Source organism: Lolium rigidum, chromosome 5 (genome assembly GCF_022539505.1).
Source record: "Lolium rigidum isolate FL_2022 chromosome 5, APGP_CSIRO_Lrig_0.1, whole genome shotgun sequence".
NCBI lineage: Eukaryota > Viridiplantae > Streptophyta > Magnoliopsida > Poales > Poaceae > Lolium > Lolium rigidum.
In genome coordinates this window covers 202,500,825-202,525,775 of record NC_061512.1, presented here as the reverse complement: position 1 = coordinate 202,525,775, position 24,951 = coordinate 202,500,825, and the positions used below count along the sequence as shown (strand labels likewise).

The following is a 24,951-nucleotide window of genomic DNA, read 5'->3' as shown; positions in this document are numbered from 1 at the left end:
TCCTTAAGCACTAGCAGATCTATGAACTACCAGTACCACATCAAAGAACAACGAGGTAGGTAAGATCGGTCTTACAGTCAAAGGAGCCACACGCAGCACCGAGGTAGGGGAAGCAGGGGACCCTGGCGGAGATGCAGCCAGCACCATCGTCCCAGTGGAAGATGCAGGCAGCACCATCGTCCCCGTCGTAGAGTCAGATGGAACATGGAAAACCTCCACAACCTCCACCGACAACGAAGGAATGTCCTACAATGGATTCGTTCAGACCCCGGTTGTGTACCCATAAGATCTAGATCTAAGGCTAGGGTTTGCAGAAGCTTACCACAACCTTAGTCATCGACGCACACATAGAAGACGACCATCCTTAGTGGCCACTAGCCGTCTCCACAGCCGCAACCCTCGCCGACCGTGCGGGTGAGGTAGAGCCGGCCATCTCGCTAGATCGGGGATGCTGGATGAGCTCGAAATGGGGAGAAATGAGGGATTTAGATTTGCCGGTGAGAGAGCGGCCCCTATATACGGTGACGAAAATTCAAGCGCGGTGATCGAATTCATGGCGCCGAGATTTCGCCGTCCCGCGCAAGCTCCCGCCATCTCCCGCGGTGGCTCTGCGAGGACGCCGCGTTCTTCCACTTCTGCGGAAACGGGGTGGCTCGCTAGAAACTGCTGAACCGGACGTTTCTCCAGGGCCTGACCCGAGGGTGCTTTGAGAATCGGTTCCTGTGGGCCGATGGGAGCGGGCATGCAGCCTACCAAACGCGCCCTAAATATCGCGCAAAGAAAGAATCTCTTTCCACTATCTTGCCAAGCCCGGCGGCCCGCACCGCCGCCTTCCCCCCAACCTCGCCGGCGTTCGACCGACTCGCCGCCATGCCCCCCGCAAAGTGGTACCGTACTCTCTCGCCTCTCCCTTGCCCTCTTCCCCCACGGCGTCCCGCCGCCATCTCACCTCGTCTTCCCGCTGCGCAGGCTGATGCACTGGCACCCGAACCCTGGAGCGACGCTCAACAGCCAGATCCTGGCGGAGGCTTGCGGCTGCGCCGAGTCCCTCGGCGGCACCAAGGACGGCCGCTGGAAGACCTCCATCTTCTTCTACCGCCCGATAGCGCGGGAGACGGCCGCGAGCGGGGCGCAGCAGCAGCAGCAGGCCCCCGACGTGCCCCGCGAGCTCTTCGGCGTTGCCCTCCACGAGCGCCCCGGCCTTTACTTCTCCATCCTCCGGAACCAGCGCATCGTCCTACAGACCGACGCCGCCTTCCCCCAAGTCATGGAGAAGCTCCAGTCCTACAAGGCCCGCGTCACCCTCAACTTCGAGGTCACCTTGCTTCTTTCCTTCCCCCCTTCCAGTTTCTTCCTTGATGTCACACTAATGGATTTAGGGGGTTATCACTTTTTTGTTTATTTAATTGAACCAGTAGGATTAAATTGTTGATCTTACCAATTCCCATAGCAAGCTGACCGCTGAGGATGTGTTTTTCTGCTGAAATTGGAAGTGAAGCTACATTTGCTTTAAATGAATTTGAAGCTCTTTGCAAGATCTGCTAAGTGAACTTACCACGATGAGGAAAGCTGCCACAGTTATGTTTCCTCGTTTGTTGAAATTGGAAATGAACTTATTTCTTGTTATATAACCTCAACTTCTTTTGGGGGATTTGTGAAGTGGACAACCACCGCGAGGAATGCCCTCTACAATGATGAATCCGTCCATGATAAAATTAAATAAAAAAAGACACCTACCCAAGTTCTTTCAAATATTAGGTCAGAAAAGGGGAAAGTCACAAAAATGGGTGGTTTACCCTTTGTGATCTTGCACATGTAACTCTATTCTTTCGAAATTAACTGGCATACCAACTAAGATCAAGAGACATTAACAAGGTCAAACTGTGGTAAGGTCCTACATCTTTCCATAATTGCAAAATTACTTTAGCCCACAAATGGTTGGTGCCCCTAGTTATGATATGGTACATCTCAGCATCATTATGATCTTAATAATAGTGGTTGCCACCTCACTATATAGCTATCTTCATGTAGCAAGCAAACCTGATCAAATTCGTCCTCTAACTATGTCCAAATTGTGGCCGAAAGGAAGCTGAGTGTAAAGCGGTTAGGTTTCGTGGCAAGCCACATGATGACCGAATAGGAAGAGGAGGCATCTGGAATCGATAGCCTTGGTACTGTAGGAATACTAGTTAATTGCATACCACAAAAGCGCATTGGTGTCTAAAGGCAGGCACATCGAGGACATATCTGCTAGGGGCATGTGCATCATGTTTCTCACCTCTTGTTTGTTCGCTGCTCGCAAGCTTAGTTACACGAGCTACGGGGTAGAAAGGTTAGGGTACATTACCTTACCTTTTTTGAATGAACCAGCTTCTTTGTTGATCTTAGTTGTTGTCGATCTATATTGTTGCATCATATGTACAGACTGCGTTGGAAGTAGCAGATAGAAAACCTAGGGCAAGAAAATGACACACATTGTAGTGTGGTCTCGTTAATCTGATCTACCAAACATGTAACACAGATCCCTCGAGGAGGCCTTCATTTGCCACTATCACTTTGGCACTTAGAGGAATAAAAGATCAGGTCTTGTGATACGTAGAACAAAACTAACATTATGTGAAGTGGCAAGACAAAAATAAGTAGTGATTCCCTTGAACATCATATATTTTATCCCTTCCGTTGATCATATAGTTGTTCACAAATGAATGTGACTAGTTGTCCAAGTAGTTCGGTTGTGTTTTCGTGATGTAGCTACATTTTCTTTAAATACATTTGAAGTTCTTTGCAAGACTTGCTAAGTGAACTTACCACTACGAGGAACGCTGCCACAGATATGTTTCCTCTTTTTTTGAAATTGGAAATGAACTTAATTCTTGTTATATAACTTCAACTTCTTTTGGGGGATTTGTGAAGTGGACAACCACCGCGAGGAATGTTGCTACAGTGATGAATCCGTCCAGGATAAAATTAAATAAACAGCGACACCTACCCAAGTTCTTTCAAATATTAGGTCATAGGGAAAAAAGGAACAAAAATGGGTGGTTTACCCACATGTAACTCTATTCTTTCAAAATTAATCGGCAGAATTCGTGCATCTTTTTCTGCAAAAGGAAATAAATTACTTCTCAAAAGATATGGACTTATTTGGATCAATTGTCCTGAAGTCCTGAACTCTGTTGGAAAATACATCTTTCTAGCGAACAATAGTGACAAGACATCGATTCTACCAGTTTCTAGTTTGGTTTTGTAATTTCAGGAAGTGGGTCTCCTTGAGTACGTAGTGATGTGTGAAAATTGGCATAGAATTGATCACTGAGTCTCACAGTGAAGCTACTTGGGTATTGCTTGTATTTATCTTCTGTGCTATGTTAACCCTTCATTTTATCCTAGATTTGTTTTTCAGAATATAGGTTGAGACCCCCTGATCATTTTATCCTAGATATTTAGTCATACTCATAAGTTATGTCTTCTATTTTATTTATATTGTGCTTATGTTATTACACTGTACTTGTTGCGTTGTCTCATATGAAAGTTCAGTTGATTCACACATTAATTATATATCTGTTCACATTTATAGGGATTTCAGTATCAATTGGGTGATTTTTACTTGAGGATAGCAAAATGTGTTCCTAACAATTCTGAAACACTGAGAGGAATCATGATGGAGGTACTGTTATTAACTTATTTTTCTCGCTTCCTTTTCTAACCATACCTGGTTGGCCTTAATCGTATGATTGACTACTTGTTTATCTTACTTCTCTTAGTAAAAGACGAGAGTCAAACCAAATGCAGTTAAACTATTGTATAATTTTGGTTTGAGTAATTACTGTTAGTGGAACAGTGGGAGTTTCAATATGGAGTACTTACATTTTCAACCTAATTCCTGATTTCTAGATTTATATTTATACAAGTCCAAGCAGCCTGGAATTCCACCTTCTGAGCTTGAAAATTTTCAGGCTCTTGATATCCCTTCTGGCAATAGTTCAAAGACCATCCTGTTATTTCAGCATATACGTTAACTTGTAAATATATGTTATAGTCTACACCTTTGTGTAATTTTCTCAAATTTCTTAATTGCAAGAAGAAAAAATTACTAGATGAATTCTAGTATATATATTATATTAACCTGCTTGTAACTGTTCCGTTTGTGAACCATCAGTGCTTTCCATTTGTCAACTGTTACTCAAGTTAGCAGGAAAACGAATCTCGGTAATAAAATTTCCTGGTATCAGCAATATTCAATTTTTCTTTGAACAAGAAATTTCGGCATATTCAAAATTGTTGAGTATATTTTGACCAGGAAAAAAAATGCTTGCCTTTTAGGTCTGGGACCCTGCACCAAATCGTGCAAACCCAGCAAAGCAGACGAGCCTTTCTGTGGCATGGATAATGTGGATACTTCTATATTACACTTACAATTTTATTTTCAAACGTTCTCCTGGTTGACACAATTTTTAGAAGCAACCAGGAAATCCTGTTTATAGTTGTTTTTCTCTGAGCTCTTTTCTTTGCTTGTGGGACTGACTTGAACTTTTGTGGTGGTTGCTTTGGATGCAGGTAGAGTATTGTCCCCTATCTTCCATCGAAAAGTCGAGGGCAATCATGCTAGACTTCTTTGACATATGGCAGGAAACACTTGCAAAGAAGTCGCTGCCTGGCCGTTTCATCCATGTAGAGTCTAATTTTTCAGAGTTTGGTCTTTCAGATCAATATTCTTACCAGCACACCGCAGTTCAGTACGCGATCTGCCTGCAACAGCTTATGGCATCTGTGAGGCAGTGAGGGGCTAAGTTCTGTAGATGGAAGTTTTAGAATATCATGATGTTTAACCTGTTCCCATGATCCTGATAACATTAGCACCTGGCAATGGCAGGACATGCATCTTATGTGATGGAGCGTAATCAATTTGTATGGTTAAATTATCTCTTCTACCAGATTTGTGGTGTTGACTTGTTCTGTAGATGGAAGTTCTAGAATATCATGATGTTTAACATGTTCCCAAGATCCTGATAACATTACCATATGGCAGGACATGAATCTTATGTGGTGGAGTGTAATCAATTTTTATGGTTAAAATATACCCTTAAGGCCTAGTTCGTTTAATCCCTAGGAGTCATGGATTGGCCTGGATCGAGGCCTGGTTCTGGTTTTCCTGCCCGGCGTTGTATTTTTTCCAGCCCACCGAATAATTTGCCTTCGGTTACACCCAGACGGGAATATTAGCCCAACCCATCCCACCATCTTGTGCTAGCGAGGTTTGGAAAAATTCCATCGCCACCAGACGTATGGAAAATTTTACATGATGCAAGAAAAGCGAGCGACGAAGGCGCAGGAATCTTGGCAGAGATTAACCGAATGGATCGAGACATGCAAGGGATTATGGGGAAGGGATTAACGTGGGTTGTTGGGGTTTGGGTGGAGGACTCGGATTAACCCAATCCATGCCTGGGTGGAATCCAAGTCTGGATTCAGTCCCAGAGAAACGAACGAGGCCTAAATTATCTCTTCTACCAGGTTTGTGGTGTTGACTTGTATGGAATATCAAGTGGTAATGGTTATCTGAGCAACTGAGTAGTTGTGACTTGTCTTCTCATGAACTCCACTATGAGTACCATAAATAAACGAATTGAGTATTTTAGATCAGGTCAAACATAAGAACATCTCTAACAGGTGATGTATTATATGCCACCAAAAACAGGTGATGTGCATGTAAATATTATACATCACCAAAAAGTGGGTTTTAATTTTACATGTTAGTTTTTAATTTTCTTATTGATGTAAATTAGGGCACCTGTGCCACAGAAGATGTGTAAAATAGGGCAGGTTACATCATTGACTTATGTATGGATTTGTTTCTTCATATTTTTAAAACTCACAAATGTGATCGTTGATTAGGAGAAAAGGACAAACCACAGGTGCTCAGGTCAAGGCACTTTTCAGATCGTATTGTTCTATTCATTACCTCCCCAACCAACCTCATTACATATATCTTGAAATATAAATTTTAAGTTATATTAATTTTACACTGTAAATATTGATATATTTCTTTACCCTTTTGCTAGCTCGCGAGACATAGTTTAGCTCGGTCATCCACTGCAAGATCATGCCCCAAGATTCATGCTCCCTCATTCTTTCTTCCTCGTGACCGAACAAATTAGGAGAGGGACAGCCACCCGGAGCCACCAGCGACGCGGCTGGAGGTAGCAGAGGTGGTGGAGGGAGCAAGAAAACTTGGGGGTTGGGGGTGATGTGCCAGTTGCAAAGAGGTTGTGGCCTCTCCCCAGACTTAAGGATGGCCGAGGGCGGTGGTGAACCGGCGGAGGAGGAGCTTGGGACAGGGCAGGGCAGCAAGCGTTGCAGTAGTGCACCGACCGCGGGCAGGAAAGGATGGTGGTTAGACCTGCGGTGGTTACGGAGGCTCGTCCGAAGAGAGGTAGAATGCTATGGGAGCGTCGACCGAGACCTAGCTTAGTCCTTGGTCACCCGAGACTTAGGACTGTCATTTTTAAAAAAAACTTAGGCCTAAATTTACAAAAGTCTGATTTAGACACACAAAAAATGCATGCCTTGTCTTTTTTTTTTCTATCTGGCACGCCTTATATCTTTTTTTATTGAAGCCGAGAATAATTTTGTTTAGCAGATCTGGAAAATGTGCAATCTTTCATGTTGGGCTGAAGCAGGCCTGTAGTGGCGCTCCCGCCACAGTCCACCCCTTCAGCGTGGGTCACAGCCTCACAGGCCGCTTACGCCACGGTGACGGCGCACGAGACGCGACGCCGGCTCAACCCTAGCTTCGACCTTCGAGCAACCGAGCGGCGCAGCGCGGAGCGGAATGGGAGATGGCGGGCGGGCGGCGCCGGCTCCGGCAGGCGAGGGCGGCAATCGGAAAAGTAAGCGCGGGAGCCAGGATGGCGATTCCGGCGGGCGGCGGCTGGTCGGCGCTCCAGCAAGCAGTTGCGGCGCGGACAGCGCCGATGAGTGCCTAGTGCCAGGAGGATTATAGCAGCACGGCAGCAGCAACGACGAATGGCCCGCGAGTCCGCGACCATTAGGTGAGCTAATGCCTGTATTGTACTCGTGCTACTACAAGTGTTAATTTATGTTTATGTGCCGCAATTCGTGAAATAAAAATAACAGACATGCAAAGAAAACGTGACTACACAGACGCGTAGATAGCAGCAAATTGAACCAAATATAGTTTCACTTTCTTATTGCTGGAATCGACCAAATGCTCATTCATTCCTGTTGCCCAAACTAATGTGTTGACAACCCATCGCTGTATTTAAAACATGCCAATTGTGTCAATTGTTATATTGGTAGATAAGTAAATTCAAATTACTTTTGGGCAGCTGGTGATACAGATAATGGCTGACCAATTTTAATCCAAATAATTAGATCATTCCATACAAACAACACATAACAGCTCGTGTGCTTAAAGAAATTCATTTAGATGACAATAGGTAGATTTTTTCATCTCAATGTGGTGTTTATTTTCTTGTACATTAAGCCGTGCGGGTAGACAACAAAGAAGTCGACTCTTTTCCTTCGTGTGCGACTGCGCGTGGTCGAATCCTGTTAACCCACGACAGTCACCCGTTATACTCGTCCTAAAACCTCCCCATCCCCGCTTGAAAGGTGTATGGAAGGAAATATACGGACAAGCGTACATACTAGCAAAAACCCTGTCATAGAAACCCCTCCTCCATTATTTGATTTTAAAACATTCTCAACCTATTCAGTCCTGCCAGCAAGAGCCATGGTGTTACTGTGCTTGAACCCTTTATCACTTCACTATATACAAATCATAGTACTAGTAGCTCCTTGCCATCATTTGCACCGACAATGGCTCCGTCACCCTCTCGTGAGAAGAGACCCGCACCTGCGGATACCATGGACACCTTGTTGTCCCTTCCTCCACAGATGCTGGATGATATACTCTCCCGCCTGCCCATCCGTGACATTGTTCGCACCTCGGTGTTGTCCCGCTCCTGGCACCACCGCTGGAAGGCCCTACCTTCCATCGACCTTACCTGGCCAGCACAACAGGTCGTCGCGCGCGAGGCCGTCAAGGCAGTCCTCCACTGCTATCCTGGCCGCATCCGGCGCTTCTCAGCCCTTGTTGGAAAGGGATCGGCACGCAGCCTCGGGGTCTGGTTTCGCAAGCTTGCCAGCTGCAGAATCGAGTACCTGTACCTCGACGGAGCCTACATCTTCCCTCTCCACGTCTCCGTCTTTGCATTGGCCAGCCTCACCTCCCTCGAGCTCTGCGAGTGCAGGGTCCCGGGTCTCCCCAATGGCTTCATGGGCTTCCCCAACCTCACCAAGCTCAAGCTCTTCATGGTCGAATTACCAGCGGGCGGCGAATACCATCTCCAGGACATCATAGCCAAATCACCATTGATCGAGGATCTGTACCTTGGTGAAGCCCGGACCCTCAGCGACACGATGAATCTGTGGGCGATCCAGGCGCCAAACCTTCGTCACCTCACCCTCGCTTCATCTGACGACTATGGCTGGATCCTTGGTGATTTCCCGCTCCTGGAATACGCTCTTATCGACTTGGGAAAGTATCTTTCTGGCCGTGATTTTGGCATGCTGCTTGGCAAGCTTTGTCATGCCAAGATGCTTGAGATTTACACGTGCCATAGCATACCGGTATGTGCTCCTTTTCTAACATGTTCTTCTGCTACTCTGACATGAACTGGTGCTCGCAAACCTTTACATGTTCATTTATCTTTGTTAGCTCAAATTGTGAAATACTATTCCATGATGCAAAATTTATTCTTGTCAACATATAAATATATTTTTGGAGAAAAATTATTCTAGAAATGCCAGTTTCACTGCCCTTACATCACGTTATTGATTTTTCTAGCCACACGCGCAAGCTATACTAGAGACACTACCTTGTCAATTTGACAACTTGAAGATTTTGAAACTCAGAACACACTTTCTTGACATGCCCAACATTCTGTCAAGTTTTTGCATACTAAGGAATGCTCCAAACCTGGAGGAACTGAAAATCAAGGTGATTGTGAATGCCACCTTGCAATTTGTTCATCTTTACGTTTTTCTCCCTTAAAAATAGATAATACTTTTTATTTTGAAATGAATGACCTCCAATATGCATGCAACTTTGGACGTTGTCTATTTTCTGTCGTAAGCGTTTCCAGTTTTCACTTTTGTTACATTCCTATCAAAATTTGGGTAACCAATTAACTTTTTTTATAACAGGCACTTCACCTTTAAAGGGCCTTTAGTGACAAGAAAAATGGTTTGCGAACACGGGGTGTCGATTCATGTAGTAGCATCACTCGATCCATGATATTTCTTTTCTTGATGAAAGCATTTTGACATGTTTCTTTTAACCGGGGAATCACAGGCTCCACCATATTTTCACAACTTTAATTTAGTGAAAATCTAAATAGCTCTTCACTAACCAGTTGGTGAAACAGATGTAGTGCTTACTTTACTACTCTCCTCTGTCCCAAATTAATTGACTCAACTTTGTCTCCATACACCACATTTTGTGTTGAAGAGGTATTGGGCCTGGCTGTGTGACTTACCTACTTGGCCCATGTGGCCCATGTTAGAGAGTGTTCTGAAGATGCTTTATACGGGACTCGTTCCCTTCTTCCTGACCTAGCCGCCACAGCTCTTAGAGCATTCAGAGTTAGAAACTATCTCTTTGTACATCATGGTATCGAGCAAGGGGCGATGGAGGTGGCGATGGTGACCGCACGGCAGTGGCCTAAGGTGGAGCCGGGAGGACTGCGCAGTGGTGGTGGTGTGCTCGAGAGGAAGTGGGAGGAGTGTCTCGCCGGTGCCGTGCAAGATGGGGGACGAGCTCACAACGGCTCTTGAGAAGCTGGCCCGGCTTCTCGTGGCCAAGAATGCCGAGAGCACTTCGCCGAAGGGGGTGTTGCTCGTGTTTCACAAGCAGAGATGGTGCGGAAGGTGGAGCTCATGCCAAATGAGGTAAAGTTAGAAGGGATGAGCAACTACCTGAGTTGGTCAAGGAGAGCATTGCTCATTCTGAGGACAAAAGGCCTGGATGGGCATGTTCAAGGAAGTGCTGCTGAACCGGAAGATAAGGGGAGTGCAGACTGGAAGAAATGGAGTGCGACAGACTCCTTGATTTTTGCTTGGCTGCTGAACTCTTTGACCCCCTCTATTGCCGCTTCAGCTGAGGGGCTTCCAAATGCCGCGGAGGTTTGGAGTACTTTGTCGAAATTGTACTCGGGAAAGGGAAATCTGATGCCGATGGCGCGATTGAGGATGCCGTGCACGATTTGCGTCAAGGTGAGAAGGACCCGATGGTGTATGTGGCTGAGTTGCGGCGTCTCCGGTCTGATTTGGATCACCGTGATCCCCTAGAGCTTCCTCATTCGAGTGTGTGGTGACTCGTTAAACAATATGTGGAACGCCGCCGTGTGATGAAGTTTCTGAAGGGGCTGAACTCCTGTTTTGAGAGCAGACGTGCTACCTTACTGCACCAGCCCAAGCTTCCTTCCCTTGATGAAGCTATCTCAGCCATGTCACAAGAGGAGGTCCGTCTAAAATCTGCTGGACGTAGCGAACGGTCTCTCGCAATCTGCCTTTGCAATGACAACAAGGAATGAAACAAGAGACCTGTTTTACCCGTGGAGAATCAGTGGCACTTGAGCAGATTTTGTACTTCATCAATAAGGGGAAGAGGAAGAGGATACAACTACGGAGGTGGTGGTTACAACCACAGAGGTGGCTACAACCACGAAGGTGGTCGTGGTTGGGTTGGCAACAACAACGAGAGGTGGCCGTGGCCGGGTTGCTCGGTCCTTGGCATGGAGAAGGGGCTCATAGGGCAAATATGGCTGCATCAAGTGAAGGCAAACAACCCGTAACCATAGAGCCTAGAGAGGGATCGAAGCTACTACTTCAAGCTTTGGCAACTTCGCCAACTTTGTCGACACCAATAAAGGTAATACCGAAAATGCATCGTAGCAGCACATTCAATTAATAGAGGCCGGGTATTAGACTCAGGGGCATCCAAACATGTTACTGGAAATCGAAGGAATTTGAGTCCTATATTCAATATTCTCCTACACATCGTGAAACTATACATACGGCAGATGGCACAGAGACAACCTATTAGAGGAGTTGGGACAGCTTAAATGTAATCCCGTTATTGAACTATCATCGGTGTTATATGTGCCTGCCTTTCCTGTGAACTTAGTGTCTCTCGGTGCACTCGGTTGATCGGATTGACCGTCAAGTGACCATTAACGTATATATGTGCTCGATACGAGAGAGGGTGACGAGCGAGAAGCTTGGGATCGGGACCGGGCATAGCGGACCGTGGTACATGGACCGCAGCGTGCCAAGCGAGGATGGGAATCAAGGACCGGTGGTCGTCACCGAAGACAAGGAGACTAGAGCTCTAATCCATCACCGTCGAATGGGACATGTCTCTTTTGACAAAATGTATCAAATATTTCCTGATATAATGAGGGGTGTTGACAGAAGCAAGCTCAAGTGTGATGCTTGTGAGTATGCCAAACATACTAGAACCTCTTATGTGAGTAAGGGGATCAGAAGTATCTCTCCGTTTGTGTTGGTTCATTCTGATGTATGGACATGTCCAGTGGTATATATAAGTGGCGCAAAGTATTTTGTAACCTTTATTGACTGTTACTCACGGATGACTTGGATCTACCTCATGAGACACAAGGATGAAGTGTTCCCGTGTTTCAAAAAATTCTATGCTCTTGTGCAGAATCGGTTCAATGTACAAATACAAGCTATTCGCACCGACAATGGTACGGAATATGTTAACAAAATATTTGGTGCTTTCATGTCCGAGCAGGGAATCTTGCATCAAACATCATGTCCAAATACGCCTCAACGAGAATGGTGTGGCTGAAAGGAAAAATCGTCACATACCGGAGGTTGCTCGGGCCTTAATGTTCACCATGAACGTGCCTAAATTTCTCCGGAGTGAAGCTGTCCCGATCGCAACTTATTTGATCAACCGTACGCCATTGAGGGTGACGAGTATGAAATCACCATGTGAATTAATTCGAAGGATAATACATTTGTTGTTCCTCCAAAACTATTTGGATGCACATGCTTTGTTAGAGATCACGAGCCCTCGGTGAGCAAACCGGATCCTCGAGCTCGAAATGTATTTTTCTCGGGTATTCTTCCGGACAAAGAGGTTACAAGTGTTGGAGCCCTTCGGAACGAAGAACATTTGTGAGCATGGATGTCACTTTTCGGGAATCCGAACCATTTTATGGAGAGAAGACTGATCCGAGCATATTATTCGAAGATCTTGACCATTTTCCAGCTCACGGGACTGGTCAAGAGGGGAGAGTGAACTCGATGGGGGGAGACAATCTCAGAACCACAACCTCAACCAATAGTGGGTCTCATTCCAGGAAGACAGGATGGAGGTGGAGAAGGCCAGAATTTACCGCAGAGATGGAGAAGGCTGAATGAGGAACAAAATCTTCAAGTTTATAGTAGAAGACAGGTGGGTGCGCAACATGTTCGGGGGAGCAACAAGAGTTACAAGTTGAACATCAGGATAACTCTGAGATCGTTTCATCGAGTGAAAGTCAAGTTGACCGGGACTCGACAACGATGGGAGAAGGACAAATGGATCTACCAATTGCTTTAAGGAAAGGAACTCGGGCTTGTGTTGGGAGACTACATAAAAAGTATGATGAATGCGACATAGGCAACTTTGTGTCATATGAAGCCCTGTCTCCTTCCTACAAAGCATTTGTTGCTTCCCTACGACCGCATCTATTCCAACCGACCGGAAGGTAGCAAAGGAGGACAAAAAATGGTGTGCTGCCATGTTGGAAGAACTACGAGGCATTGAGAAAGAACAAAACTTGGGAGTTAGTAACTCTTCCAACAGAGAAAAAGGGTCAGTCGATTGTAAATGGGTTTACACTGTGAAACAAAATGCACAAGGAAAGATTGAAAGATACAAGGCAAGACTTGTGGCAAGAGGGTACACCCAGACCTATGGCATCGATTATGATGAAACCTTTGCACCAGTGGCGAAGATGAACACAGTGAGGATTTTGATATCATGTGCAACAAATTTTGGGTGGCCGTTACACCAACTTGATGTTAAGAATGCTTTTCTACATGGAGATCTGCATGAAGAAGTTTACATGGAAATTCCACTGGCTTCTCTTCACTGAAACCACAGGCAAGGTATGTAGACCGAAAAAATCTCTTTATGGACCGAAACAGTCCCGAGAGCTTGGTTTGAAAAATTCAGGCGTGCGGCTTGTGACATGGGATACGGACAATGCAATGGGGACCATACGAGTGTTTTATAGACATTTTAAGGGAAAGATTACTATTCTTGCGGTGTATGTGGATGATATCATTATTACTCGGGGATGACGAAGGAGAGATAGCAAGGCTAAAGAAGTGTTTGAGTAAGGCCTTTGAAGTAAAGGATCTTGGCCGACTAAAGTACTTTCTTGGTATAGAAGTGGCCAGGTCAGCAAAAGGAATAGCTCGTCTCAAAGAAAGTATACTTTGGATCTTCTCGGTGATGTTGGCATGCTCGGGCCGTCGTGCGCCTTCAACCCCAATCGATCAAAATCATAAAGTGACAAGACAATCAGGGGATCATGTGGATAAAGGGAGATATCGGAGACTAGTTGGGAGGTCTGTTGTATCTATGTCATACACGACCGGACATTGCCTTTGCAAGTGAGTGTAGTGAGCAGATATATGCATGAGCCTAGAAGTGAACATCTTGAAGCGATCTACGGAATCTTGCGATACTTGAAAGGAACTCCAGGAAAGGGCTTGTGGTTCAAGAGCAACGGACATCTTGATGTCGATGGATACTCGTGATGCTGATTGGGCAAGTTGCCTAGATGACGGAAGATCAACTTCGTGGTATTGTGTTTTCCTTGGAGGAAACTTGGTGTCATGGAGGAGCAAGAAACAACAAGTGGTTTCCAAATCAACAGCTGAAGCGAATATAGGGCCATGTCTCAAGGGCTGAGTGAAATGTTGTGGGTAAGGAATCTGTTAAGTGAACTAAAGGTGTTGAAGAATAGCTGCATAAATGTATGGTGTGACAATGTTGTTATCACCTGATTTTGGCCAAATCAGGAGATGGGCCGTAAGTGAAGATGGGCTTAAAAGATTACATGTGGAGCGTCTTTGAAGCGGCCTTGCACTGAGATTTTGGGCCAAATTGCCCATGTATCTGTAGCATATTAGATCGCGTTGTAATTTAGATTAAGGAGATAGAGTCTGGCCCGTGCACGGTTAGGTGCACGCCTCAATTAGAAAGTCCCTTGGACTATAAATATGTATCTAGGGTTATCGGAAAAGGAGGACAATCATCGTTCAACAAACACAAAATACGGCGCATCGCCACCCCTTCTCTTCGAGGGTTTCTCCCGGTAAGCATCATGCTGCCTAGATCGCATCTAGCGATCTAGGCAGCGTAAGTTTATTCGTTAACCTTGTACCGCTCGTGCTCGAAGCCTTGTTGATGGCGAGCGGTACTATTTATCCTTAGGTGTTTAGGGGCTCGCATTGGTGCTTTCACGTGCATATCTGCGTGGCAATGCCGTCCCTAGACACCTAGCTGCCCTTACGTCTATCTAGACGTAAGGGCAGCATCTTGCTTGATCATGCTTAGTAGATCCGATCCGTTATAGTTGCTCCTTGCATCTGCAAGGATTAGTTTAATATCTGCATAGTTAGGCCTTATGCTGGGGTCGGACGATCCGGTAGTGCGTTAGGCGTTGTTTACCGTCCCTACGAGGGATGTTCCGGAATCAACGTATGTTGGTTTTTAGGCCTCTCGTAGGGGTGGTTTGCATCACCTCTCGTAGCTGCTAGGCCCGATCGCACGTAGGACGTTCCGATTATGCGGTGAAAACCCTAAACCGTCGTGGATCGCTTTAGCTTTGTCCTCGATCAAGCGGGATCCCCATGCCATTGCTAATCCATCAAGGACCATGGGGTGATCGGCTCTTTGAGCCGATCCACGTGGAAACCCGAGAGCCGATAAGGCTCGTATTTAATGTGCACGTGTCTACCATGCGAGAACAATCGAAGCACTAACACCTTCCCGACCGTGTCTAGGTCGGGTGGCACGCCCTAGCAACCGCCAGACGCGCGCCAGAAGATTTGCGGGACGACGCGAGGTGCCAGGGATCCACTAAGCGGCCCTGGGAGCTTCCCGGCTCTTCGTGTTGCTTAACCAAAGCCCGTCGGGGGGTTTTGGAGGGTAACACATTCTGGCACGCCCGGTGGGACTTCTTCTGCAACATCCACGTCAACATCCATGTCAGCATCGACATCCGAGGTGGCGGAGAAACCGATCACGTACGAGGATCTCCCCACGGAACACAAGAAGAAGTACGATGACCTGAAGGTCATCCTCGAGGCCGAACTCATCGGCTCCTTTGAGAAGACCCGGTCGCACGGCGTCAGGTTCAAAGGATTCGCACCACAAGGCATCCTCGATGGGTTGGATCTGTCTCTCCCTTCAGAGGAACGTACCAGAGCCCTGCGTCAGGAGATCAACTACATGGTGGCTCATTCACTGCATCGGCACTCTGAGAGCCTGGTGAACACTTTGGAGCGTGTTGCGCTCCGTGTGGTGCAAGAGATCATGGAGCGTCGTTACTCCCCTTCAGAACCTGTTCGGGGGACGCACCAGGGAGAGATGCAACTCCACACCAGGCCGCCTCTGCCGTACGCAACGGTGGCTCCACAGCAACAAGGCTCACCGGCATACGTCGTCTACAAAGTTGGGGGCGACCCGGGCGACTATCAATTCTTACATGACCCGCCCAAGGAAATCCCACACGGATACGTGTGCACGTTTGTGCCGGACTGCAACAACTGGACGCAAGCGATCCAGGCTCCACCAGGAGGGATTGCCGGAGCAGGAGCAATTGTTCCGGCAGGAAGAACGACTGCAGCAGCGGGGAGTTTAGGAGCAGAAGCTGAGAAAACAAGCGTGGCTAGCCAAGTATGCCACTGCGCCAGTCCATGAAAGTTCAGCTGCCACTACCTCCACCGCAGATCAGATCAGCGCAGTCCTGAGAGATCAATTCGGCATCTTGCCGAAGAAGAAGATAATCGGCTATTCCAAGCCGTACCCCAATGAGTTCGACCTGATCCCACTACCGCCTAAGTACCGGCTTCCGGACTTCAACAAATTCGGTGGGTCGAAGGGTCGAGCTCCATCGAGCACGTGAGCCGATACCCGGCCCAGCTCGGGCATGGCTTCGGCATCGGATCGCTACGGGTGAGGTGCTTCTCGCAATCCCTCACCGGTCCAGACTTTTGGGTGGTACACCTCTTTGCAGCCAAATTCAGTGCAATCATGGAAGCAACTGGAGGAACTGTTCCACACCCAATACCATTCGGAGACTATCGAAGCCGGTATTGCCGAACTAGCACGAGTTCGGCAAAAGCGAGGAGAGACAGTGGCTGAGTACATTCAACGTTTCAGAACTGTCAAGAACCGATGCTATTCGGTTCATATAACTGAGAAAGAGGCAGTCGAGCTGGCCGTGGCAGGCCTGGCAGCGTCGTTCAAGGATCTGACGTTCCAAGTTGAGTACAACTCGCTGACGCACCTGGTCAATAGACTGACCTTATATGAGCAGCGCCATCCAGAACTGTACCAAGACAAGTTCAAGCGCGCGATCAACCTGGTCAATGCCGATGAAGATGAAGATTCCGCGGAAGATCAGGAAGTTGCGGTAGCCGAGTGGACTCGGACGCCGGCACTCGTGTCCCGCCAATGGGTGAATCCACCAGGGCCTCCAAGAGGGTTGGACTTCGACGTGACCAAGACCGAACGGATCTTCGATCCGTCGTCGAAAGAGAAACAGCTTGAAGCTACCCGAAGGCCACAAGATCCCTACGGCACAAGAGATGAACAAGAGGCCATACCGCAAGTGGCATCATTCGTTCACGCACACCACCAACGACCGCAAAGTATCGCGCGCACAAATTCGGATGGCGATAGAATCAGTGCCGATTAACTTTCGGACGGCTTGCCATGAAGGTAGACAGCGTCCGTTTCCAGACGTCAACATGGTGGACCTAAGCCACTCCATAAGAGAACCAGGGTTCTCTTTCGATGTCAATATGGCAGGGTTCGTGATTCGCCATGGCGCGGACAAAGCAGAGAGCAGCCACTCTCGTGGCAAAGATAAAGAGGAGGCCGTTCCACGCGACCGGCCCCAAGACGACGATAGACGGTACCTGACCGAGGAGGAGGTGAGAAGCATACGGTATCAGCGCCCATTATCCGTGCATCTCCTCAACAAATATGAGCAGCAGTACGACCGACGTCAACGCTACGACGAAGACGATGAGAAACATCGTCGGTCTGGTGCGGAAAACAGGTGGTATCGTCAGCATGACAGGAACGACGACGGGTACGAACGTCGCGCTAGAGGGAGGTCTAGGGAACAAGACAACGTGGACAAGCACTGGAGCTGTCCCTTCTTCAAACATTGCTGGGACTCAGGAATGAGCCGATTGCCAACAATCGAGAACTGCCCAGAATGCAAACAGCAAAGAAGAAGGAGGGCAAGTGAAGTTTCAGTGTTCGAGCGTCTAGGACCTCTCCCACCTCGTAATAAACGAGCCGAGTCATCTCAAGAAGAAGACTTCGAGGAGTCGGATGAAGAAGATAGGTATCACCGACCAAGGTGGTGCCCCGATGGACTCAGCCATTCTCGAAGCGTCGGGTGCAGCGGCCGCGAAACTTGGAAGAAGCCGAGGCACGCACTCGTACACGTTGAGAAGAGCACGGCCCGATCTGGCCGTGAAGATTCAGCAAATAGTGGAGACGAAGGCGCGCCCGCCAAAGAAAGTATGGCGCCCAAAACAGGCGAAAGCCGATGCACAGGCATCGGCTGATGCCGATGCAGAGACATCGGCTAATGCGAACATGATATCCGTGACCTGGACGGAGTAGCAAGTCCAAGACATTGGACATACGTGGCAAGGCCGATCCCTGCGATCGGCCCTCAAAAAAAATGAAAAGGATCTTATCTCCAACATGCCACGTAGCTACAGTGGAAATCCAAGAAGTTGCAAACCATCGTCAAGCATTGCAACAAAGAAGGAGGCCGATTCTGGTAATCGGCCGAAACTATCCTCAACATTCTTTTGTCTGTGTTCAGCATTGATCCAACAGATGCCTGAAGAGCCGATGCCATCAATTACTTGACAGAATCGGCTCGGGGGGCACATAGATGGATGAATACGAGGATACGGAGCTGGGAACGAATGTCAAACATCCAGCAGAGCAGCTCAAGCATGGGGGCCGATACATAAACAAGTCGGCCACAAAAAATCGAAAATATAGAAATTTTTGAGCAAAGCCGATGCATAGACATCGACTTAAGGATTAAAAGCCGATGCACGGCCATCGACTCAAGGTATTGTTACAGGCGGAAGCCTAATGGAGCAGTCACCGAGGTACATAGCGATGTTCTACTGAAGAAATCCCTCAGTGGAATGGTTGGTGGCTCCATTGGCAAATCCTCGGGGTTAGCAGCGCCTGCGTAAGCATGCAGATCAGGTTCAGCCAATGAACAGTCAATTGGCCGTGGCGTCTCTTCCTAGGGCCTGACCAAGGTGGCAGCTTCATCAGACATCGTCACCAGAAACTGCATTAGTCTGCTCAAGGTGGTGAGTTGATCGGAGCAGCAGGACACAAGAATGGAGCTAGGGAGAAGCTCAGGGGCCACTGCGTGTGAGGCTTTTTAGTTCGAGAGAGCTGCTGATCCTTCCAGAGCTGTCCTAGTGCACTGTCTCCTTGGGCGTAAGCTTTCCTGCCAAGTTTTGATGAAGAGCTGGAATGGCTCGGGGGGCAGCTCACCTTGGAGGTTCTCTGCTGTTGACATCCGATTCGGTTAGAATCGGCTAACGTTGCGCTACAGTTGGAAAGCCGATGATGACCCGTGTGGCTGGTCCACTTCTGTGCTCGCCTGGACCAAGGCTCGTGGGGCAGCTAGCCCTAAAAAATTCCTCATTCTGAAGGGCCCGTGGTGTTGGCATTGGCTATCTCTGCATCATGACCATGTGGAACAGGAGGACTCTGGCAGAGGAAAGCCATTAGGATGGCAGGAAGAGTTTGTAGAAGGAGCCATCATCGTTGATCAGGCTCTGAACCAGCCCGTTGCTGCAAGGAAACAAGGGAAGCTGTGAACGAGTGACACCTGTTTTACAGGAGTAACGGCTTCAAAATCAAGGTGGTCAGCAGCGGACTAAGGAGCTTTCCTGGAGGCATTAATCCAGGAGATTTTGCTGTCAGGACAAACACTACAATCGGATGATTTCGAAGTCTAAGGATCTAGGGGTCTCACAGCTGCACGTCGGACCTGTCCGGTTGGAGGTTTGGATCTGAATTTCATGGATTGCAAGTTAATATCTGAGAAGGTAATTGGATCGACCTGTTTTGCAATCTATTGGAAAAGCTGATGCTTTGCCATCGGCTCATTGTGCATCTACCGAATCGACAATCGGCAGACTCAGTACGAAGGGCAATCGGCTAAATCATCACTAAGGAATCAGTAAAATCAAATGGGGAATTTTTCATTGATAAACAAGGGTTTCTTACATAAAAGAGCTGATTGCTCTCAAAAGGAATTGCTAGGGGGAACATTGCCCCATCTACTACCCCTAGCTCTATCCTATCTAAGGGCCGCAGCTGCCTTCATCGTCGCCGTCGCCGTCGCCGGCGCTTGCTCCCGGCCGGCTCGTCGTCACCGCTCGTAGTGACCACCGGCGGGACCTTCATTGTCCTCATCTTCTTCGCTAGCGTCGCCATAGTCGCCGTCGAAGTCGCCGATGTTGCCGGGCCGAGGGCGAGAGACGCTTGGCCGGCGGTTCGTCGGAGGAGGTGGTGTCCTCCTCCTCTTCCTTCACCTCCTCGGCGGAGGAGTAGCCGTCCCAGAGAAGCCGTCGTCGTCGCTTTCCTCCTCCGATTGCCCAACGGCAAGGAAGCGAAGGTCGCTCTCCCCGTCCGTTAAGGACTGGTCGTCTTCTGACCAGACGAATGAGTCGTGGGTCGACTCGTCCCCGTTGGCTATGGCGCGGCGAATGTTGGCCGCGTGGACCTCCTGTGGGTCCCGTTCAGGCGTTGGCTCACGGGAGGTGGAGGATTGGGTGGAAAAACCCGATGAAGGAGAAGACGAAGAGGAAGACATGGCGGCGGAGGAGGGTTTTTCGGTTTGCCGATGGCTACTGTGGAGCAGGGGGATGAAGAAAGAAACCACGGGAAGAGGCCAAATAAAAAGGGGTATAGCGATTTGATGCCTAAGCAGTTCCCGAGGACGTGGTGCCAGAACCGTCAAATCAAGCAGAGAAGTTGAGAAGGCAAGACATCATCACGAAGAAAACTGCTACGGTTCTGCAACGACATGACCCCTCGAGGAAAAAAGACAGATGGTTTTGATATTATCATTACCAAAACCAGGGGGGCATGTGTTATCACCTGATTTTGGCCAAATCAGGAGATGGGCCGTAAGTGAAGATGGGCTTAAAAGATTACATGTGGAGCGTCTTTGAAGCGGCCTTGCACTGAGAGTTTGGGCCAAGTTGCCCATGTATCTGTAGCATATTAGATCGCGTTGTAATTTAGATTAAGGAGATAGAGTCTGGCCCGTGCACGGTTAGGTGCACGCCTCAATTAGAAAGTCCCTTGGACTATAAATATGTATCTAGGGTTATCGGAAAAGGAGGACAATCATCGTTCAACAAACACAAAATACGGCGCATCGTCACCACTTCTCTTCGAGGGTTTCTCCCGGGTAAGCACCATGCTGCCTAGATCGCATCTAGCGATCTAGGCAGCGTAAGTTTATTCGTTAACCTTGTACTGCTCGTGCTGAAGCCTTGTTGATGGCGAGCGGTACTATTTATCCTTAGGTGTTTAGGGGCTCGCATTGGTGCTTTCACGTGCATATCTGCGTGGCAATGCCGTCCCTGGACACCTAGCTGCCCTTTACGTCTATCTAGACGTAAGGGCAGCATCTTGCTTGATCATGCTTAGTAGATCCGATCCGTTATAGTTGCTCCTTGCATCCGCAAGGATTAGTTTAATATCCGCATAGTTAGGCCTTATGTCGGGGTCGGACGATCCGGTAGTGCGTTAGGCGTTGTTTACCGTCCTCGCGAGGATGTTCCGGGAATCAACGTATGTTGGTTTTTAGGCCTCTCGTAGGGGTGGTTTGCATCACCTCTCGTAGCCGCTAGGCCCGATCGCACGTAGGACGTTCCGATTATGCGGTGAAAACCCTAAACCGTCGTGGATCGCTTTAGCTTTGTCCTCGATCAAGCGTGATCCCCATGCCATTGCTAATCCATCAAGGACCATGGGGCGATCGGCTCTTTGAGCCGATCCACAGTGGAAACCCGAGAGCCGATAAGGCTCGTATTTAATGTGCACGTGTCTACCATGCAGGAACAATCGAAGCACTAACACCTTCCCCGACCAGGTCTAGGTCGTGTGGCACGCCCTAGCAACCGCCGTGACGCGCGCGTAAGATTTGCGGGACGACGCGAGGTGCCAGGGATCCACTAAGCGGCCCTGGGAGCTTCCCGGCTCTTCGTGTTGCTTAACCAAAGCCCGTCGGGGGGTTTTGGAGGGTAACAAATGTGTCTGCTATTAACCTAGCACATAACCCAGTGCAGCATGACAGAACAAAGCATATTGAGATAGACAGATTCTTCATCAAAGAAAAACTCGATGATGGGATCATCAAGATAGAGCATGTCAGATCAGCGCAACAAATTGCAGATTGCTTAACCAAAGGTTTGGGAACCAGAGAATGCAACTTGGCATGTGACAAGATGGGAATGATAGATATCTATCACCCATCTTGAGGGGGAGTGTTGAAGAGGTATTGGGCCTGGCTGTGTGACTTACCTACTTGGCCCATGTGGCCCATGTTAGAGAGTGTTCTGAAGATGCTTTATAAGGGACTCGTTCCCTTCTTCCTGACCTAGCCGCCACAGCTCTTAGAGCATTCAGGTTAGAAACTATCTCTTTGTACATCATTTTGGTGTATGGAGACAAAGTTGAGTCAATTAATTTGGGACATAGGGAATAGAGGGGTTATCGTCTCTGCTTCATTCTAACTTCTTTTCTTTTATTCTGCCCTCATTTAAGATCATGGTAGGTAGTGATCAGAAACAGATAGTAGAAGCAAATGGAGATTTCCAAAACAAACAGTGGAGTGAGAGCATGTTTGCCAACCTTCAGGAAGTGCAGATAAAGGACATTGGTTTCTACTCTAATGAGATGTCTTTCATAGAGCTTGTCCTTTCTAAAGCAAGGCTTCTTCGCAGACTGAGTATTAGACTTGATGTGGAATGCTTAATACCCAAAGAGGAGGTTTTGGACGTGTTATTGAAGTACAGCAAAGCTTCACCTAATGTCGAGGTCGGCCTTGAAGGTAAAGTGACTTCTAGATGTTTGTTCATGTACTGGCCTAAGTGCAGAAGCCGCTGGTCTTGTACTCGCTTTCCTTTTGCCTAATTGATGTTCTTGACTTGTTTAGATCTTGATGATGACATGGATATGGGGATTGAAACTGATCTGGAGGAGTCCACGGATGATGACAGCTGATGGCTCAGGTTAATTAACTTTCTCCTTTCTCATTCGGCTGTTTCTGTAATTTATAGAAGTATCCAACTAGTCCTACATTTTTATGTAGCTTGATTCATATATACTCTACTTGTACCATCGTTATAGTTTGTTCGAACATTCTATAAGGATTACATGATATTATTGTTACGATTACTTCGTCATATTTGTGATATACCCGAAAAAACACGTTGAGGGTTACTTTGTCTTTCTTTATTTACCACATTCTACAAAGTTTCACACTAAAAGTTCATTGCCGCATGGTGTACTGCATAATTTTGTGTAATTTCTATATGAATTTTAAGAATCTATACCGAGCTGAATCTTCACCATTTTGTTATCTTCTATAGTTAAATAAAATCTTGTGTATATGTTAATGCAAGGAACGCTGTCATCTCACTTGTTTATCACCTTTTTCCTTGCAGGTCCAACGAGAACTTTTGGCGAGTAAAACCTACTTGAAGTTGTTGTCTCATGAATCCTCAAGATAAATACTCCCTCCATTTCATAATTCCTGTCAGGTTTTAGTGTGAGGAAGGAATTATGAACAGAGGGACTGCAATTTTTTAACCCAAAAAGAAAGAATAAAATTCTCTTGTAAGAGGACAGAGCTATTCTACTTCCAGTTTACTCAATCTCCGCATTTGTATTTTTTTTTGCTTCTTGGGTATTATTCTGTTGTATTATGTCCTCATTGGACGTTATTAATGATATACGACTGGTTGATTAATTAGTTGATGTTAGACTTACGCTAATGCTTCTTGTGCCACAGGACGTTATTTTTTGGCATTTGCTGAAACACACCATCCGATTATGTCTTTGCTAGGTACCATTACAATTTTGTGACACATTTACCAGAACACACCACCTGGCTAAAAAGAGCAAAACTTTCCGTTTTTAGTTAGGTGGTGTGTTCTGGCAAATGTGCCACAAAGTTGTAATGGTACCTGGCAAAGACACAATCGAACGGTGTGTTTCAGCAAATGCCAGAAAATAACAGTATCCTGTAGCAAATTTTTCCAAAACTGAATGTGCCTGACTTGATAGTGGATGTTCTAATAAGAAGGCTATCTGCCTGACTTGATAGTTGGGTGTCTAATGGTCCCTACCGGCCTCGTGGTTCACTACAATTATCTATGTAGTTCAATACCAAATCCTGTTTTAGTAGAATTGAAATTTTATTTTAAATGCATTCTAGTTCTAATTTTTATGTTTGGATGTCACATTTAAATTAGAGTTTCCATCTTGTAAAACTTCAACATTTATAATTTCATCCCTGCGTCCACGGCATAATATTTCCAGGAAATCAACCAAAATCTGACAAACAATTGTTATATCTGGGGTAGCCAGTTCGGAATTCACGATTCATGTGAGAGCCAAACACTTACGTTTTTTTAGAACGTACTCCGTAGTTCCAGTGTCTGAATTTACTCATGACTTGGGAGTCAAATAAGCTGTAATTGAGATAACAAATGCCCTCGTCCCTCCTCCTTGAAATATGCTTTTACACCTCTTTATAAATAAAGCCATAATGACCGAAAGAATACAAGGTGAAGAGACAACCCTCATGCAAAACATACAAAGCAGATTAAGGAGTAAACAAAAAAAAACAAGAGAAACCAAACATCTGTTTTGTCATAATGACACAACTATATTTCCAAAAGCCACCGAAAAACGTTTGGGACACTGAAATGTTAGTACGGATGTGAGCATACAACTTTTGCCGGCGCATACAATTCTCCCCAGGTATAAGTCCAAACATCACGCTGGTCTGATATAGGGTTATCAACTTATCATTCATCACCATGAGAGAAACCAAAAACATGCACGCGTAAGAAAACAGCCGCCGCCTCAACCCTAGCCGCCTCCACTTCAGCCTCCTCCGTAGATTGGTTCCCCCTCCTCCGGCTGGTTGGAAGGAGTGGAAAACCCGATCTATGCGTGAAGTTTTCAATAAAAATAGTGTTTTTATTAGATTATGTTAGGATTTTGGTAGCCGCCTTTTTGTTGGTTTCCCCTTAATAGAGATGACATCGTCTGCAATAGGTGATCTTCGGTCTTGCGTTCGACAACAAAATCTCCTTCCCAACATCAATGGTGATGTTAAAAGATTACAATTCTCTATGTATGGGTCTTCAGATCTTGCTTCGCCAGATCAATTCTGGATCTTTTTTCAAGGTTGCCGTGAGGAGGATTATCCTCGCAGTTTTTATCTCGGCTGCTATGTCCTCGACAATGATGATTCATACTATTGGCTCTCTAGCGACATCGACAAGCTGGTCGGTTGTTAT

General features: G+C 46.9%; 2 protein-coding genes across 4 annotated transcripts; both read left to right on the top strand.

The window, feature by feature from the left end:
- Positions 1-827: 827 nt before the first annotated feature.
- On the top strand, positions 828-5,015 carry LOC124654426 (mediator of RNA polymerase II transcription subunit 20a-like). Its single transcript, XM_047193428.1, has 4 exons — positions 828-887; positions 970-1,315; positions 3,578-3,667; positions 4,558-5,015. Exons 1-4 carry the CDS (start codon positions 871-873, stop codon positions 4,780-4,782), a joined length of 678 nt encoding a protein of 225 aa, XP_047049384.1. The 5' UTR covers positions 828-870; the 3' UTR covers positions 4,783-5,015.
- Positions 5,016-8,875: 3,860 nt separating this feature from the next.
- LOC124654672 lies at positions 8,876-23,296 on the top strand. Of its 3 annotated transcripts, none has more exons than XR_006988416.1 (4): positions 8,876-9,025; positions 22,329-22,469; positions 22,575-22,650; positions 23,086-23,296. XR_006988416.1 is itself a non-coding variant. In XM_047193668.1 (4 exons), the coding sequence occupies exons 1-3, from the start codon at positions 8,957-8,959 to the stop codon at positions 22,640-22,642; spliced, it is 423 nt and encodes a 140-aa protein (XP_047049624.1). In that variant the 5' UTR covers positions 8,876-8,956; the 3' UTR covers positions 22,643-22,650; positions 23,086-23,296. The 3 variants fall into 3 exon arrangements, 1 of the variants encoding a protein (XP_047049624.1); XR_006988415.1 differs by having other exon boundaries at positions 22,194-22,469; XM_047193668.1 differs by having other exon boundaries at positions 22,184-22,469.
- The last annotated feature ends 1,655 nt before the right edge of the window (positions 23,297-24,951 follow it).